Source organism: Salvelinus namaycush, chromosome 4 (assembly GCF_016432855.1).
Source record: "Salvelinus namaycush isolate Seneca chromosome 4, SaNama_1.0, whole genome shotgun sequence".
NCBI lineage: Eukaryota > Metazoa > Chordata > Actinopteri > Salmoniformes > Salmonidae > Salvelinus > Salvelinus namaycush.
Genome location: NC_052310.1, coordinates 18,095,143 through 18,114,043, shown reverse-complemented (window position 1 = coordinate 18,114,043; position 18,901 = coordinate 18,095,143). Strand labels below are relative to the sequence as shown.

Genomic DNA, 18,901 nt, shown 5'->3' with positions numbered 1-18,901 from the left:
TGACAGTCTATTACAAATCAGTCTGACAACACTTTTGACATTATTTCAATGTGAATCAGAAACGGCTCTGTTTACATCAAAAACGGCTGTTTACATCAGAACCGGCTCTGTTTACATCAGAACCGGCTCTGTTTACATCAGAACCGGCTCTGTTTATTACAAGCGCACATAGCGGCTATGAAACAAGCGCAATATTATAATTTTTATACAATCATCTCGCCACTCCATTTTCAAATCAGGCGACCCCACGTGGGGTCCCGACCCCTAGTTTGGGAAACGCTGAGCTATACAAACACAGTTGGTGAGCAGAGCCCATTTTTGGCTGGTTACCTTGGTAGCGGGACCCATTTTTGTCTGGTTACCTTGGTGATGGCTCACGGGACACATTTTTGGGCTGGTTAACTTGGTAACGGGACAAATGTTTGGACTGGTTACCTTGGTGACGCAGACACCCTTGATGTGCATGTCGGAACGCAGGGTGAGGTGGGAGTTGGTGTTGAACATTGTGAGGCTGAGCTGAGATGGGGTTAGCTGTACCGCTGCCACCTGCTGGCCGAAGTGGGCAGACATGACGTGCTCACAGAGGATCAGCACTGTGGTCACACTGTTGGCAGCCAGCAGGTTCAGGTTGGAGCCCCACTGGAAACAAACAAGACAATTGCAACTGACTTATGTAACCGCACTCTGTCTATGAGTCCGGTGATTGTATTGTAGCCACAATCAGTGAAATTCAATATTTTAGACTAGGTGTCGACAAACGAAAAAGCACATTGGAAACTAATCTTGATTGGATCTGTCTGGAGAGGTGATGGACGAGGATATATTACACTGTGCCTGAGTCATCGCAAAGTGTCAAGACAGTATAATGTAGTACTGTAGTATAATGTGGTACTGTAGTAAAGTAGTGTACCTGGAGCTGGGTGACATTGCCCTCGATCTCCGTGGGTGTCTGTAGTTTCCACTGGGCCTTGGTGTCTGTCCTGGTGTTGGGCTGGCTCACCATCCTCCACAGAGCTATACGCCCCCTGTTGGTGCCTGCAGCTAGGATCTCTGGAAAGACGCAGGGGAGTGAGGGCGACATCATGAAACAATACAAATATGCCCAATTCTATGCCTAAATATGATTAAACAAAGAATTGCCTATTCGAGAGGTAAATGCATAGCATAGAATCTTGCCGACTCCAATGGTGGCCATTGTCATAAACAGTGTGCAGTAGAGACAATGGACATAGGAGTTGCTGGCAAGCTAACACAAACAGATCTGGGACTAGGCTAGTGGATGTATACTGTGTAATTGTAATCCATTTAACGTAAGTCTACCATAGCTCACCATTAGCCCAATTTTTCAGAATGCCAGTAATGTTCATTCCTACCTTTGGCTGTGCAGTAGGAGACACAGTTCAACACCTCTCCTTTCTCAAAGCCAAGGCTCTCATCCAGAGAAAGCACATAGTTGTCATCCCTCTCCAAGTCCCAGAGCCTACAACACAATGTATGTTAGCTACACAGTCAGTGTGTGTGTTTGGTTTTCCTATCCTTGTGTTTGGTTTTCCTATCCTTGTGGGGACCAGAAGTCCTCACAAGAATAGTAAACAAGGAAAATTTGGACAAGTGGGGACATTTCGCTGGTCCCCACAAGGACAATTTCTAGTTTAGAATGAGGGATTAGGGTTAGAATTAGGTTTAGGAGTTAAGGTTAAAGGTTACGTTTAAGGGTTAGGGAAAATAGGATTTTGAATGGGAATCAATTGTTTGGTCCCCACAAGGATAGCAAAATCAAATAAAATTGTATTTTTTTCACATGTGCCGAATACAACCTTACCATAAAATGCTTACTTGTGTGTGTGTGTGTGTGTGTGTGTGTGTGTGTGTGTGTGTGTGTGTGTGTGTGTGTGTGTGTGTGTGTGTGTGTGTGAGTCTGACCTGATGACCTGTTCCCCTGTAGCTGTGATGAGGAGGCCTGTCTCTGTTGAAACTATGTCTGCGCTTTGGCCACTTTTCCCACTCAGCTTCACCTGTGACAACAGAACACATAAACACAGTCACACACACTTGAATTGAACTGACAGTTCTAAGTAATGGCGCCAGAGGAGATGGCTGCCGTTTTACGGGCTCCTAACCAACTGTGCTATTTTGTTCGATTTTTCACAATGTTTGTAACTCATTTTGTACATAATGTTACTGCTACCGTCTCTTAAGAACGAAAAGAGCTTCTGGACATCAGAACAGAGATTACTCACATCGAACTGGACAAATATTTTTTCTTTAATGAGTCCGACACGGGGCCTCCCAGTTGGCGCAGTGGTCTAAGGCACTGCATCGCAGTGCTAGCTGTGCCACCAGAGACTCTGGGTTCGAGCCCAGGCTCTGTCGCAGCCGGCCGCGACCGGGTGGTCCATGGGGTGACGCACAATTGGCCTAGCGTCGTCCGGATTAGGGAGGGTTTGGCCGGTAGGGATATCCTTGTCTCATCGCGCACTAGCGACTCCTGTGGCGGGCCGGGCGCCGTGCACGCTGACCAGGTCGCTAGGTGTACGGTGTTTCCTCCGACACATTGGTGCGGCTGGCTTCCGGGTTGGATGCGCGCTGTGTTAAGAAGCAGTGCGGCTTGGTTGGGTTGTGTTTCGGAGGACGCATGGCTCTCGACCTTCGTCTCTCCCGAGCCCGTAAGGGAGTTGTAGCGATGAGACAAGACAGTAACTACTAATAATTGGATACCACGAAATTGGGGAGAAAAAGGGGGTAAAAAATACATTTAAAAATTTAAAAATGAGTCCGACGCGAAGGATATACTGCTTTGTCGAGACAAGGCCCAAATCCCCGTCATCCGACTGAAGAAAAGACGGCGAAAAAGGGGGAGGAGGGCGGGGTGCCTTGTAAGAATTAGCAGACGAGTAGGTAAACCACCACAACCATTCGTATTATTGACCAACGTGCAATCATTGGAAAACAAACTGGACGATCTATGATTAAGACTATCCTACCAACGGGGCATTAAAAACTGTAATATCTTATCTTTCACCGAGACGTGGCTAAACAACGACACGGATAATATAGAGCTGGCTGGCTACTCCGTGCATCGGCAGGACAGAGCAGCTACGTCTGGTTAGACAGGGGGCAGGGGTTTGTGTCTATTTGTCAACAACTGATGGTGTGCGATGTCTAATATTAAACAAGTCTCGAGGTATTGCTCGCCTGAGGTAGATTGCTCGCCTGAGACCACACTATCTACCAAGAGAGCTCTCATCTATATTATTCGTAGTTGCCTATTTACCACCCCAAACCGATGCTGGCACTAAGACTAAGCCCCCCCCCCCCCCCCCCCCCCCCCCCCCCCCCCCCCCCCCCCCCCCCATTTGGCAAATCTGACCATAATTCTATCCTCCTGATTCCTGCTTACAAGAAAAAACTAAAGCAGGAAGTACCAGTGACTCGCTCGGGGGGGGGGGGGGGGGGGGGGGGGGGGGGGCGCTACAGGACTGTTTTGCTAGCACAGACTGGAATATCTTCTGGGATACATCCAATGGCATTGGGGCGGCAGGTAGCCTAGTGGTTAGAGCGTTGGACTAGTAACCTAAAGGTTGCAAGATCGAATCCCTGAGCTGACAACGTAAAAATCTGTCGTTCTGCCCCTGAACAAGGCAGTTAACCCACTGTTCCTAGGCCGTCATTGAACATAAGAATTTGTTCTTAACTGACTTGACTAGTTAAAAATGAAAAATAAAATTTGATATGTACCTTCATGAGCTCCTGGGCTCCCCCCTCAGGTCCCAGAGTGTACTGCGATAGCAAAAGGGTTTCCATGAAGAAATAAATAATTGAGGAGTATACCACCTCGGTCACCAGCTTCATCAATAAGTGCATTGACGACGTTGTGACCACAGTGACCGTACGCACATATCCCAACCAGAAGCCATGGATTACCCGCACCGAGCTAAAGGCTAGAGCTGCCACTTTCAAGGAGCGGGACTACAAAGGGCTGCCCAGACGAGCTAAATGCCTTTTATGCTCACTTTGAGGCAAGCAACACTGAAGCATGCATGCACCAGCTGTTCCGGACGACTGTGTGTTTCTCCGTTTCTTGTGCCAAAGAAAGTGAAGGTAACCTGCCTAAATGATTAACGCCCCGTAGCATTTCCGTCGGTAGTCATGAAGTGCTTTGAAAGGCTGGTCATGGCTCACATCAACACCATCATGCCAGAAACCCTAGACCCAATCCAATCCAATTCCAACCACCCCAAAATATCCACAGATGACGCAATCTCCCTGAGTGAGGCAGTTAACCCACTGTTCCCTGTGCGCCGAAGATGTGGAAGTCGATTTAAGGCAGCTCCCCGCACTTCTCTGATTCAGAGGGGTTGGGTTAAATGCGGAAGACACATTTCAGTTGAAGGCATTCAGTTGAACAACTGACTAGGTATCCCCCTTTCCCAATAGCACTCCACACTGCCCTTTCCTACCTGGACAAAAGGAACACCTATATGAGAATGCTATTAATTGACTACAGCTCAACACCATAGTGCCCACAAAGCTCATCACTAAGCTAAGGACCATGTGACTAAACACCTCCCTCTGCAACTGGATCCTGGACTTCCTGACGGGCCGCCCGCAAGTGGTAAGGGTAGGCAACAACACATCCGCCACGCTGATCCTCAACACTGGGGCCCCTCAGGGGTGCGTTCTTAGTCCCCTCCTGTACTCCCTGTTCACCCAGGACTGCATGGCCAAGCACAACTCCAACACCATCATTAAGTTTTCTGATGACACAACAGTGGCCTGATCACCGACAATGATGAGACAGCCTATAGGGAGGTCAGAAACCTGGCAGTGTGGTGCCAGGACAACAACCTCTCCCTCAATGTGAGCAAGACAAAGGAGATGATCGTGGACTACAGGAAAAGGCGGTCCGAACAGGTCCCCATTAACATCGACGGGGCTGTAGTGGAGCGGGTCGAGAGTTTCAAGTTCCTTGGTGACCACATCACCAACGAACTAACATGGTCCAAACACACAAAGACAGTCATGAAGAGGGCAAAACAAAACCTTTTCTCCCCTCAGGAGACTGAAAAGATTTGGCATGGGTTCCCAGATCCTCAAAAAGTTCTACAGCTAAACCATCAAGAGCATCCTGACCGGTTGCTTCCCCGCTTGGTATGGCAACTGCTCGGCATCTGACTGTAAGGCGCTACAGAGGGTAGTGCGTACGGCTCAGTACATCACTGGGGCCAAGCTTCCGGACATCCAGGACCTATATACTAGGCGGTGTCAGAGGAAGGCCCCAAAATTTGTCAAAGACTCTAGTCACCCAAGTCCTAGACTGTTCTCTCTGCTACTGCACAGCAAGCGGTACCGGAGCGTCAAGTCTAGGACCAAAAAGCTCCATAACAGCTTCTACCCCAAGCCATAAGACTGCTGAACAATTAATCAAACGGCCACCCGGACTATTTACATTGACCCCCCTTAATTTTACACTGCTGCTACTCGCTGTTTACTATCTATGCATAGTCACTTTACAAATGACCTCGACTAACCTGTACCCCGCACATTGACTCAGTACCGGTACCCCCTGTATATAGCCTCGTTATTGTTATGTCATTTTCTTGTGTTACTTTTTGATTTTCTTTTTCTTTCTTTTTTACTTTAGTTTATTTAGTCAATATTTTCTTAACTCTATTTCTTAAACGGCATTGTAGGTTAAGGGCTTGTAAGTAAGTATTTCACGGTAAGGTCTACACCTGTTGTTATTGGCGCATGTGGGGCGGCAGGTAGCTTAGTGGTTAGAGCGTTGGGCCAGTAACCGACAGGTTGCTAGATCATATCCCCAAGCTGACAAGGTAAAAATCTGTCATTCTGCCCCTGAACTACACAGTTAACCCACTGTTCCTAGGCTGTCATTGTAAATGTGTTCTCAACTGACTTGCCTAGTTAAATAAAAAATAAAAATTGTGAAAAATAAAATTTGATATGTACCTTCATGAGCTCCTGGGCTCCCCCCTCAGGTCCCAGAGTGTACTGCGACAGCAAAAGGGTTTCCGTGACAACGGCTAGGACTTCTCTCCTCTTCAGATAGAAGAGCTTCTGGATGGAGCCGTCCACACTGAGCACTGGGCTGCTCCTGCCATGCTCATCCACACAGTGCACCTTGCCTAGGCACAGAGTCAATACACACACTTAGGCTAACACAGTGACAGTGCTGCTTCAAATTTACTTAATTACACTGGGCACAGGGATGCAAACCGCTGAGGGCCCAAAAAGGTGAAACTTTGTTTTTTGCACTAAAACATGCAAAGAAATCCCTGCTAGGGGGAAATGCAAATTTTAACTAATTAAACAACAAAGAATATGATCTACATGATCTACATCTCTGTGTGTGAAATAAAAAGTGGTTAATGTGAACCTAACTCATAGCTTAAAAATGTGAAGAAAGCAATCCAATGTTATTTGTTGCCTAGAATTTACTGCAAATGACACTCAAGTCTTGAGAGAAAACAATACACTAATTTGACAGCCTTTATAATAGAACGCTTGTGACCACACACACATCTAAATATTGCACTTGGGAAAAAAACATCTTACGTAGAAATAGAATGAAACAAAGAGGCATTCTATTTTTGCTCTATTTTGTGGCCACTGTAGTAGACATGTAGCACAAGGCTACATGTGTGCAAAAATAACATTCACCGAGTATTTTTTTTTAATAATCCCCCCTCACTCACACACAAGTGTTACTGTCAAGTTCAACACAAGAAAAGCAATATCTTTGGGCTACACTGCACATTATTACATTGTACACTTTCTGCCTGTGGACATCTATTCTACAATGTGCCAGCAGAGCATGATACCTTTCGTTGGCATAATTGATCTCTTTAAGGCAGAGTACACCTCTTTTATCCACTATATTGAGAAAGAGAGAACGTGTGTGGGGTTCCTTTCACCTCTAGTGGCATCCAGCTTAAGCCAGGTCCATCTCCAGCTACACTTGTTTAACAAGCAACGACTCATTTTTACCTAATTCTCCCATTCTGAAAATTAACCACATACTGTAGAGGGAAAACATCAGTTCGCAGATAGTAGTTAGTTTGTTAGCTAGTTAACATTTCACACAGATTGCCATGGTCCTGTAAGCAACTAACGCCTTATAACTTGAGGAACAGCAAGGAGTAGTATAACGTTACCAGTTAATACTATAGCGAATTGGTTAGGTTACTAACGTTAGCTCATCTGATGTTGTAACGTTAGCTAACTAACGTACGTTAGCTGTCTGACTTTATTAGCCAGCTAATTTTCACACCATAAACTCAATTATTTGATCAGTTAAGTTGGCTAATGTTCTCTGGCTAGCTAACGGATAATTTGATCCAGCTAGCAAGATAAGTGACTTAACAATGCTAACAATACTTGTTCCACCACACTTTCTACCTCACCTCAAACTTTCCAAATGCCAGTTGTTTTTGGTTACAACTCATGAAGTACGCTTCATCACCTTCTCACCTCGTCTTGGTGGTCAGGCTTCTCACCTACCTCTTCGTTATTGTTCAGGGGACGCGCTGCTGTAAGTTAACTGGCAAAGGTATGGACACAAACTGCCTTTTCACTCTCTGCTGTCTTGCCAGAGCGCACGCTGATGCTGTAACTAGCAAATCGGTAGTCTCTTCAGTCGCGTGCTGCATTCTGTTGTTATGTGAACGATTGGCTGAGCCCTGGATACAGTCAGTACTGCTCCAAATGCGCATCAGTCGTTCGCATACAGTCAGTAGTCATCCAAAGCCCCCCACCCAAACTTTTCTCATCGGATCTACACGAATCACATAGGTCACCTATTTTGGATTCAAAACGGCGAATTTCGCCGAAATGTGACTACTTTGCATCCATGTGGGCAGTGCACAAAAGCTAAACACACTCTAACTGTTGAGTGCCTGGTTTGGAGGAATTCCTCTACAGGCCCAGAGGCGAGAGGTCTCTCACACACTCTCACTCACGCACACACACACTCACACGTAGGGGAACAATGCAGATAAAAACAGAGTTTGAGAGCGTCTAACCGTCTGCCGTGCCGACGTAGAACACCAGACCCTCCTGAGGGCCCATCTTGAGCGGCGGTCCATTCCCAGCCTTCCTCCAGTTGAACATGTCCAGGGCACTCTCGTCCCCGCCCACTGCCGCCCGCGCCAGCATCGCCACATCCCTTGGAACCCGACCACAAACACAGTTAGCATCATACACTGGGACAGGATCTTAGTGGAATGGTTTCCAAACTATGCATTGTGACACTGACACTAGCCTGAATCCCAGATCTGTTTGTGCAGTCTTGCCAACTCCTATGGTCATTGTTACGCCAAACAATGATTAAAAAAAATAGCACTATAAGGTCAAAATAGCACAGGTAAGGTCTTTCAAATGTTAATCATTCTGACCCAGTGAATAAGCAAAACAATTTTTCTAGCTAAATCTTGAGCAACACCCAAGAGAAACAACTGCAATGCACCAGTGGGTTTGGGTCCCGACCAACAATTTGGGAGACAGTGCCTGGCTTAACTTACACTTGGCATTTAAATGCTTAATAGCAGGGCGAGACAGTGTCAGTGCCATTGATTGACAACCAAAGATAATTTCGCAACAGCGATAACATGGATACAATTAGTTGTCCTACCTAACCATAACATTGACTAGTTGCATAAAACCACACAGACTCTAAAATATTTATCCACATACAGTATATCAGGGTTCCCCAATAGGCGGCTCTCGGGCCAAATGCTGATTTTATTTGGCCATCCAAGTTTTTTGAGCAATAAAATAAAAACTTGATATATAATTTTCGTTGTTGGACATAAAGGACTGTTAAATCACCAGGAACTCAGATCAAAGTAATTTTAATTTAGGGAAATCTGTTCCCAACTATTCCTACGCATAAATATAGAGGCATATGTGATTGTATCCCAATGTAATCAAGGTTTGAAATTATTCTGTTTTTGTCAAATACTATTTCTGTTTGGGCTTCTTGAGGTCAATTTGCAGTGTACAAATGATTTATAACTATGTTCCTGTCTCCCGTCCATCCGCTCAAGTAAAACATCTACCTGCAGATTAATGTAATTGGGGACCAATGCAGTATATCAATTGAGGAATCTCTTTGTCAAGAGCTTATACAGAACAATAGCCTGCTCTGACTCAGAACCTTTTGGGGTACTTATAGGGTTCTAGTAACTCACTCTCCCGGGGGTGCTGGTCTGAAGATACAGTAGGTTAAGGGTTTGGTGTAGTCGTGCTTCACTATGTGACTTCCCTGTAGTCTTCCTCGAGCGTCCACCTTCCATAATGCGAGAACTCCCATCTACACAGATCAACGACAGCACATTCGAACACACATGCCAAATGGGCGATTCCAGCGTTATGGATATTACATTTGCAAGAAAAATCACAACTTTAATGTCTCACAGAATGGACAAACAAAATATAAATGAAACTTTTGATTTGTGTGTCTATAGGTCCCCTTGGGGGGAGTGTATACCCCTAAAAACGGACTTATATATATTGACATGTTGTAGAAATAAAGCAAATAAGAAGCGTTATAGATGTTACATGAAATGGACAAGCTTTTTGAGGAAACTGAACATCTTAGCAAAGGTTTAAGTCTTAAGTCAAAACATGGATTGAACACATGGTTGAACACAAAAAAAAGACTGTCATTTCCTTTATTACTTTAGAGGAAAAACAACTTTTATGGATGTTATAGGGGGGAAAGAAAAGTCAGTTGTCCAACTAAATGTATTCAACTGAAATGTGTCTTCCGCATTTAACCCAACCCCTCTGAATCAGAGAGGTGCGGGGGTCTGCCTTAATCGACATCCACGTCTTCGGGCCCGGGGAACAATGGGTTAACTGCCTTGCTCAGGGGCAGAACGACAGATTTTTACCTTGTCAGCTTGGGGATTCGATCCAGCAACCTTTCGGTTACTGGCCCAACGCTCTAACCACTAGGATACCTGCCGCCCCCCGCCGTTATGATGTTAGTCTGAAATAGACATTAAAATCTTAAAGATATCTTGAGAAAAATCGATCATAATACATTTGTTGTCACTTGGAAGGTTTTTTAAATGTCAGAAGACATAGTGCCTTATCATTGCATAACTACAGGTAGCCTGAATAATATACAAGGCCAGGCACCACACCCTAATAAGTTATTTTTATATCTTTATATATCAAAATTAACCTTTACCGTTTGAATTTAGACCAGATTTTTCTGTATTAAAATGTTCCTGAAATATTGTAATAAAATATGAAAATGAGACAACATAGAGTTGAAGTCGGAAGTTTACATACACTTAGGTTGGAGTCATTAAAACTCATTTTTCAACCACTCCACAAATGTATTGTAAACAAACTATAGTTTTGGCAAGTCGGTTAGGACATCTACTTTGTGCATGACACAAATAATTTTTCCAACAATTGTTTACAGACAGATTATTTCACTTATAATTCACTGTATCACAATTCCAGTGGGTCAGAAGTTTACATACACTAAGTTGACTGTGCCTTTAAACAGCTTGGAAAATTCCAGAAAATGATGGCATGGCTTTAGAAACTTCTGATAGGCTAAATGACACAATTTGAGTCATTTGGAAGTGTACCTGTGGATGTATTTCAAGGCCTACCTTCAAACTCACGGGGAAGTCAAAAGAAATCAGCCAAGACATCATAAAAAAAAACTGTAGACCTCCACAAGTCTGGTTCATCCTTGGGAGCAATTTCCAAATGCCTGAAGGTACCACGTTCATCTGTACAAACAAATGTACGCAAGTATAAACACCATGGGACCACGCAGCCGTCATACTGCTCAGGAAGGAGACGCGCTCTGTCTGAAAAAGCGTGTGCGAGCAAGGAGGCCTAAAAACCTGACTGTTACACCAGCTCTGTCAGGAGGAATGGACCAAAATTCACCCAACTTATTGTGGGAAGCTTATGGAAGGCTACCCGAAATGTTTGACCCAAGTCAAACAATTTAAACGCAATGCTATCAAATACTAATTGAGTGTATGTAAACTTCTGACCCACTGGGAATGTGATGAAATAAATAAAAGCTGAAATAAATCATTCTCTCTTCTATTATTCTGACATTTCACATTCTTAAAATAAAGTGGTGATGCTAACTGACCTAAGACAGGGAATTTCTACTAGGATTAAATGTCAGGAATTGTGAAAAACTGAGTTTAAATGTATTTGGCTAAGGTGTATGTAAACTTCCGACTTCAAATGTACATGTGCCTATACTACAAATAGATGGGCCTTCATTTAAAAATGACACTCCAGGACTACTCACAGATTGTTGATAAACACTCTTCTCATCTTTCTATCTAAAAAAATAAAAGAGTACTACTGTATGAGAAATGCATTTCAGCATATATTTTCCAAGAGAATCGTAGCTAGAACACAAAAATTCAACAATTGCTTCAGGGAAAGTCTGAAGAATAAATTCCAGAACAAGCACACGCTTCTGAAGCTAAGATAAATACATCAATATCCATCACATCCACAACCATTATGGATGTTACGGATATCATACCGTGGAAAAAGGATACTGACAATGAGAAGAGAGAAACCAATTATAAACCATATAAAACCTTGATGAAAGTTAGCATTACAGAGACTGTTTTAAGATGATCCAAAGTAAAAATCGTTATGGATGTTACATTGCATGTCTCAGTCACCCTCCTATCTTTACAAGACTGTAGAACATGCAAACTAAACTCAAGACACTTCAATTTGGTCTGTATTGCTTCATTAACATCTCATCTGTGTAACTATAATAGCTGTAGGTGAAAAAACACGCTCTGTGAGCTTTGTAACAGCCACGAAACTTGTCAAATAAAGCCTGCACTTCAACATATAGACTAAGGATAATTATGAATGTGGTTTCATTTGGAAATGACTAACTTTATTTGTGTATGCTCAGGTTGACTTTTACATGGAATAGCCCAAAGACTGAGGACTATGAAAATATCTTCACTACTTTGGATATTCTAGCATGTATTTCAAATGCTTAGTAGTCTGTGTGTGTGTGTGTGTGTGTGTGTGTGTGTGTGTGTGTGTGTGTGTGTGTGTGTGTGTGTGTGTGTGTGTGTGTCTACTTGTCTGTGTGTTCACACGCACTCACCTGATCCCCGGTGATCAGGCGGCTGCCGGAGCTGCTCCACTCCAGCAGGGTGATGCAGGCAGTATGTGTGGTGGGCAGCGGCGTCTGCTCTCCAGAGGGGTGTGTGAGCAGCAGCACCTCGCCTGTCTCCCAGCCCAGAGCCAGCAGAGGCTTGGTGGGGTGCCAACGCAGCACCGTGGGCTGGAAGGGACGGTCCACGTGGCAGCTCCCTACATGCTCCCCCTACATGATGACAGGAGAGCAGTTCAATCAATGCATTAGTAGCAGTTTCATACTTGTCTACATCTTTTCCACTCTTCAAGTGTTTATTGGGGTTATTGCAATTGATAAACATGAAGCTACAGACTGATGTCTGATGTGGCAATGCAGTCAATCTATAGCATAATTTGGTCAATTGCAGATTGAGGACAGGATGGGTGCAACTCTGACTAACTGCAGTGTGTGGTGAGGGGGTTCACCTGTTGGAGGTAAAGGTCGATGTTGCCCCCGGTGGTGGGGCTGTTGGAGGCCACTGCTAGTACAGGCTGAGTGGGATGCCATGCCACCTGAGAGGGGCCCCCGCTTGATTCAGGGGCCTCGATACGGTGATCAAAGTACACCGCCATGTCCCCGGTGCCCCCTTATATGTAGAGAGGAGGTGGAAGAAAAGGAGGAAGAGGAACATTAGGAGGAGGAATGGAGGATGATAAGGAGAGGGGTCCCAAGAAAATGTACACTGTAAAATATAATGTATGTGTTGCATCAAGTGACTTGATCAGCAGCCGCTGCTGTCAAGTAAGTTAGCTAGCTAACGTTTGCTAGCTAGAAACTGCTGGAATGATCACTCTGACATTTGGGTAGCTGGCGTTAGCTAACTGCTAATTCAAATGGACATGTCCGTACAACTGGGTCCCCTAGTTAATTGTGACTTATGTGGATATTTATTGGACAAAGTTACAACAAAATACAAGCTAGCTTACTTGGTATCTTCGCTATGCTAACTCAATATTGGCTACCAGCTAGCTAGCATTAGCTAGTTACCGTTAGCTAACGTTAATCCATTGGGGCCTTTTGCAAAAAATAGCATGCCATGGTTAGCTCCCGTTAGCATTAAAACGGCTTGCTACAATTTACGATGAATTTAGAGTTCCAAATGCTGAGAATAGAGAAGTTACCTGATAAGCTTTCTTCTAACTATGTGCAGTCCAAAAAAAAGGTAAATAGTCGTAACAACATCAATGGCAAAAGTCCAGTGTTGTGGTTTTGCTCTGCTGCGGTGTGAGGGATAAAAGCGTCCTTTCTAGTTACCCCGACAACCTCATCGGAAAGGGTGAGTCCTTCTTCTTCTTTGATAGTGGATTGGCAGATCGCATCCAACCTTTAAGGCGCATTTACCGCCACCTACTGTACTGGAGTATGAGGCCAGTCACGGCCCACCCACATTAAATTATCTTCATTAGTCCTATTCCTCTCAGAAAGTGAAATAGAGCCATAGACACCAATTCCCTCCCGTTTTTCCTCCCACTACACCACTCAAACCCCAACCCTGTCCAGCCTTTCTAACCCTTTCACAAATCACTCCCCATCTACGTCATACAGTTCAAGGAGGAGTTACTGGAAATTAGAGAGTAAATCGCAGTTATCGAATGTTGCTCACAACCTTTAGATTTTTACAGGTTTGCCTACAGCTCTGGACCCTATTCCAACTAACCTACTGAACAAGCTACTTCCTGTGCTTGGCCCTCCTATGTTGAACATAATAAATGGCTCCCTATCCTCCGGATGTGTACCAAACTCACTAAAAGTAGTAGTAATACATCCTGAAAAAAAAAAAAAAAAAAAAATCAGCTTATATCAAATTTCCCATTCCTCTCAACATTTTTCGAAAAATCTGTTGCGCAGCAACTCACTGGCTTCCTAAAGACGAATAATGTATAAGAAACGCTCCAGTCTAGTTTTAGACCCCATCATAGTTTATTTTTATTTATCTAACCTTTATTTAACTTTATTTGCTATAAGCTTTGTCCAAATAGTACTGTGGTAAATTACCTTTTAATAGAGTCAAACCAAGGCTCTGCATCTGTCCTCGTGCTCCTAGACCTTAGTGCCGCTTTTGACACCATCGATCACCACATTCTTTTGGAGAGATTAGAAACCCTAGTTGGTCTACACTTTGCCTGGTTTAGATCTTATCTGTCAGAAAGATGTCAGTTTGTCTCTGTGGATGGTTTGTCCTCTGACAAATCAATTGTACGTTTCGGTGTTCCTCAATGGTCCGTGTTAGGACAAATATTTTTTCACTATATATTCTACCTCTTGGTGAATGTCAACTTTCACTGCTATGCGGAGGACACACAGCTGTGCATTACGATGAAACATGGTGAAGCCCCAAAATTGCCTACCCTGGAAGCCTGTGTCCCAGGCATAAGGAAGTGGATGGCAGCAAATGTTTTACTTATAAACTTTGACAAAACAGAAATGCTAGTTCTAGGTCCCAGGAAACAAAGAGATCTGCTGTTTGATCTGACAATTAATCTTGATGGTTGTAGTCGTCTCAAATAAAACTGTGAAGGAACTCGGACTTACTCTGGACCCTGATCTGTCTTTTGACGAACATATCAAGAATATTTCAAGGGCAGCTTTTTTCTTCGTAACATTGCAAAAATCTGAAAATGTTTATCCAAAAATGATGCAGAAAAACTAATCCATGGTTTTGTCACTTCTAGATTAGACTATTGCAATGTTCTACTCTCCGGCTACACGGATAAAGCACTCAGTTAGTGTAAAAAATCTTGACTAGAACCAAAACATTTGATCATTTGATACTCCAGTGCTAGCCTCTCTACACTGGTTTCATGGGCTAGGGCTGATTTCAAGGTTTCACTGCTAACCTACAAAGCATTTCATGGACTTGCTCCTACCTATCTCTCCGATTTTGCCCTGCTGTACATACCTACACGTACGCTACGGTCACAAGACGCAGGCCTCCTTATTGTTCCTAGAATTTCTAAATGAACAGCTGGAGGCAGGGCTTTCTCCTATAAAGCTCAATTTTTATGGAATGGTCTGCCTACCCATGTGAGAGACGCAGACTCGGTCTCAACCTTTAAGTCTTTACTGAAGACTCATATCTTCAGTAAGTCCTATGATTGAGTGTAGTCTGACCCAGGGGTGCGAAGTTAAACGGCAAGGCACCCTTGCTGTTTCTGCCTGGCCGGCTTCCCTCTCTCGACTGGGATTCTCTGCCTCTGACCCTATTACGGGGGCTGAGTCACTGGCTAACTAGTGCTCTTCCATGCCATCTCTAGGAGGGGTGGTGCGTCATGTCGTGCCAGGCTTTTTTCGCTATACTCGACTTGAGTGGGTTGAGTTACTGACGTAATCTTCCTGTCCGGTTTTGCACCCCCTCGGTGAAGGAGATCTTCGTGGGCTATACTCATTCTTGTCTCAGGGTGGTACGTTTGTGGTCTGTTGATCCCTCTAGTGGTGTAGGGGCTGTGCTTTTGCAAAGTGGGTGGGGTTATATCTTGCCTCGTTGGCCCTGTCCGGGGATATTGTTGTACAGGGCCACAGTGTCCCCGACCCCCCTGTTTCAGCCTCCAGTAATAGCAATAGTTTATGTGCCAGGGGGCTAGGGTCAATGAAATAAATGATCTTGTCTTATCTGGTGTCCTGTGTGAACTTCAGTATGCTCCCTCTAATTCTCCCATCTCTCTCTCTCGAAGGACCTGAGCCCTAGGATCATACTTAATGACTACCTAGCCTGATGACTCCTGGCTGTCCCCAGTCCACCTGGTCGTGCTGCTGATTCAGTTTCTGCTGTTTTGCTTGTGATTATGGAACACTGACCTGTTCACCAGATGTGCTACCTTGTCCCGGACCTGCTGTTATCGACCCTCTCTCTCTACAGCACTTGCTGTCTCGACCTCTGAATGCTTGGCTATGAAAAGCCAACTGACATTTACTCCTGAGGTGCTGACCTGTTGCACTGTGATTATTATTATTTGATTATTATTATTATTTGATTATTATTTGACCTTGCTGGTCATCTATGAACGTTTGAACATCTTGAAGTACATTCATGTACTCTTATAATATCCGCCTGGCACAACCAGAAGAGGACTGGCCACCCCTCAGAGCCTTGTTCCTCTCTAGGTTTCTTTCTAGGTTCTTGCCCTTTCTAGGGAGTTTTTCCTAGCCACCGTGCTTCTACATCTGCATTGCTTGCTGATTGGGGTTTTAGGCTGGGTTTCTGTATAAGCACTTTGTGATGTAAAAAGGGCTTTATAAATACATTTGATTTGTAAATAAAACGAACTTGAATACAAAAATAGCACTCTCCTTCAAGATACAGATTCTCATAACCTGTACAGATATGGAGACATAAAGTGCATTCGGAAAGCATTCAGATCCCTTAACTTTTCCACATTTTGTTACGTTACAGCATTATTCTAAAATGTATAAAGTAGTTTTTTTCCCTCATCAATCTACACACAATACACTATAATTACAAAGCAAAAACCTTTTTTTAGAAATGTTTGCAAATGTCTAAAATGTAAAAACTGAAATAACATATTTACATAAGTATTCAGACCCTTTACTCACTACTTTGTTGAAGCACCTTTGGCAGCAATTACAGCCTTGAGTCTTCATTGTGTATGAAGCTACAAGCTTGACACACCTGTATTTGGGGAGTTTCTCCCAGTCTTCTCTACAGATCCTATCAAGCTCTGTCAGGTTGGATGGCGAGCATCACTGCACAGCTATTTTCAGGTCTCTCCAGAGACATTCAGAGACTTGTCTCGAAGCCACTCCTGCGTTGTCTTGGCTGCGTGCTTAGGGTTGTTGTCCTGTTATAAGGTGAACCTTCACCCCAATCTGAGGTCCTGAGCGCTCTGGAGCAAGTTTTCATGAAGAATCTCTATACTTTGCTCTGTTCATCTTTCCCTCAATCCTGACTAGTCTCCCAGTCCCTGCCACTTAAAAACGTCCCCACAGCATGATGCTGCCAGCACCATGCTTCACTGTAGGGATGGTGTCAGGTTTCCTCCAGACGTGACGCTTGGCATTCAGGCCAGAGTTCAATCTTGGTTTATTCAGGGAATCTTGTTTCTCATGGTCTGAGTTTGTAGGTGCCTTTTGGCAAACTCCAAGCGGGCTGTCATGTGCCTTTTACTGAGGAATGGCTTCCGTCTGGCCACTCTACCATAAAGGCCTGATTGGTGGAGTGCTGCAGAGATGGTTGTCAATCTGGAAGGTTCTACCATCTCCAGAGAGGGACTCTGGAGTTCTGTCAGAGTGACCATCAGGTTCTTGGTCACCTCCCTGATCAAGGCCCTTCTCCCCCGATTGCTCAGTTTGGCCGAGTGGCCAGCACTAGGAAGAGTCTTGGTGGTCAAATCTTCATCATTTAACAATGATGGAGGCCACTGTGTTCTTGGGGACCTTAAATGTTTCTGTTTTAATTCTGTACATTTGATTTGAGGGCACCAGAAAATGTATGAGATTAACATTCAGTCCATCACATATGCGACATGAAGTGTTGTGGATTGTGTGCACTATTCTTCATTCTACTCAGGAGGGCAAGGCTTTGTAAGTGTTTGGCCTTCTAAATGGTTCTGAAACATAAAGAAGCCAGGAGCAATTTACCTAGCCTGGTCCCAGATCTGTTGGTGCGATCTTGCCAACTACTTGACACTCATTGTCACAGCAAATATGAGAACAGAAACATAGTGGCACCCATACAACTGAGCTAGTGCTTTCTCTTTTTTTAATACATGTATGGAAGATACTTCCTTTTCAGGCAGCAGAAATTAATCTTCCAAAAACTATCTTGTTGAGGTACACAAATATGTCCATATCATGCATGGTCTTTCTCCGGGATATGGATGCATATTGTACATGTGTGTATTTGTGTGTGTAAGGAAACATCATTGACAAGACTTCCTGTGTAAACAAACGCCTACAATACAGAGGGATATTCCTGCGCAGAGAGAAAGAGAGAAAAAGGTCATCCTCCACACAAACATTTTAATACATTTAGTTCATTTCTCTTTTTCCTTTGGCTTGGCATGCATTCATTCGTTCCAGGATATGGTGGGCCAGCAGCACCTGCAGCTCTAACTGAAAGGACGTCCTTCAGTGTTCAGGATCCAGGATCCGTAACATCCTCGGGCCCTCTGCCAGCCAGTTCCTAGTGACAAGCATCATTTGTAATCCTCTCACAACCAGTGTCCCAAGGCAGTCACTACTAGTACACCGGCAGTGACAACCAAAACACTGGCTGTTGCCCTTTACACACCAGAGGGATAGAACTTCAAGGTTCACTGTGTATCATCATGTCATGATCATGACAGCAAGCCCAGTGGAGCAGGGTCCAATCCAGTCTTCAGACTATTCTCCAGCAGCACCAGGCTCTGCACGGCCAGGTTCCCGCAGTCTGCATCAGGGTCCCCTTCAGCTACATCTGTCAACAGCACCACACGTTGGACCATTACAATCATCATTATCATAAACAGGTAGACATAAACCATAAGGAGCAATGAGGCTGTTCAAGCAATATATTTTTTAAAGGCCCCTACCAGAGGGCAATTTGACGTAATTCCTGTCCAATAGCAGAAATTGTCCTTTAGGTTCCACCTGCAAAGAATGACGCAGGCTGCTAATACATATTCACGAACTGAGGGTGGGTAAATTGTGGGGGATTTCCACGTGGAGTGGAGAAATAACAACAAGTAGTGCACTGACAGCTGTCAGTGTAGCTAGCTAGCA

The 18,901-nt window shown here is 44.2% G+C and overlaps 1 protein-coding gene across 1 annotated transcript in view; it reads right to left on the bottom strand.

Moving 5' to 3' along the window:
- ift140 (intraflagellar transport 140 homolog (Chlamydomonas)) overlaps window positions 1–13,438 on the bottom strand; it is a 47,577-nt gene extending 34,139 nt beyond the window's left edge. The window contains exons 1-10 of the mRNA XM_038991345.1: window positions 13,306–13,438; window positions 12,610–12,770; window positions 12,152–12,373; window positions 9,210–9,331; window positions 8,043–8,185; window positions 5,971–6,146; window positions 1,924–2,015; window positions 1,374–1,480; window positions 911–1,050; window positions 436–639 (exon numbers count right to left, since the gene is read on the bottom strand). Of these exons, the coding sequence (XP_038847273.1) occupies window positions 436–639; window positions 911–1,050; window positions 1,374–1,480; window positions 1,924–2,015; window positions 5,971–6,146; window positions 8,043–8,185; window positions 9,210–9,331; window positions 12,152–12,373; window positions 12,610–12,756 (1,353 nt within the window). The 5' untranslated portion in view covers window positions 12,757–12,770; window positions 13,306–13,438. The remainder of the gene's footprint in view (window positions 1–435; window positions 640–910; window positions 1,051–1,373; window positions 1,481–1,923; window positions 2,016–5,970; window positions 6,147–8,042; window positions 8,186–9,209; window positions 9,332–12,151; window positions 12,374–12,609; window positions 12,771–13,305) is intronic.
- Between the last annotated feature and the right edge of the window lie 5,463 nt (window positions 13,439–18,901).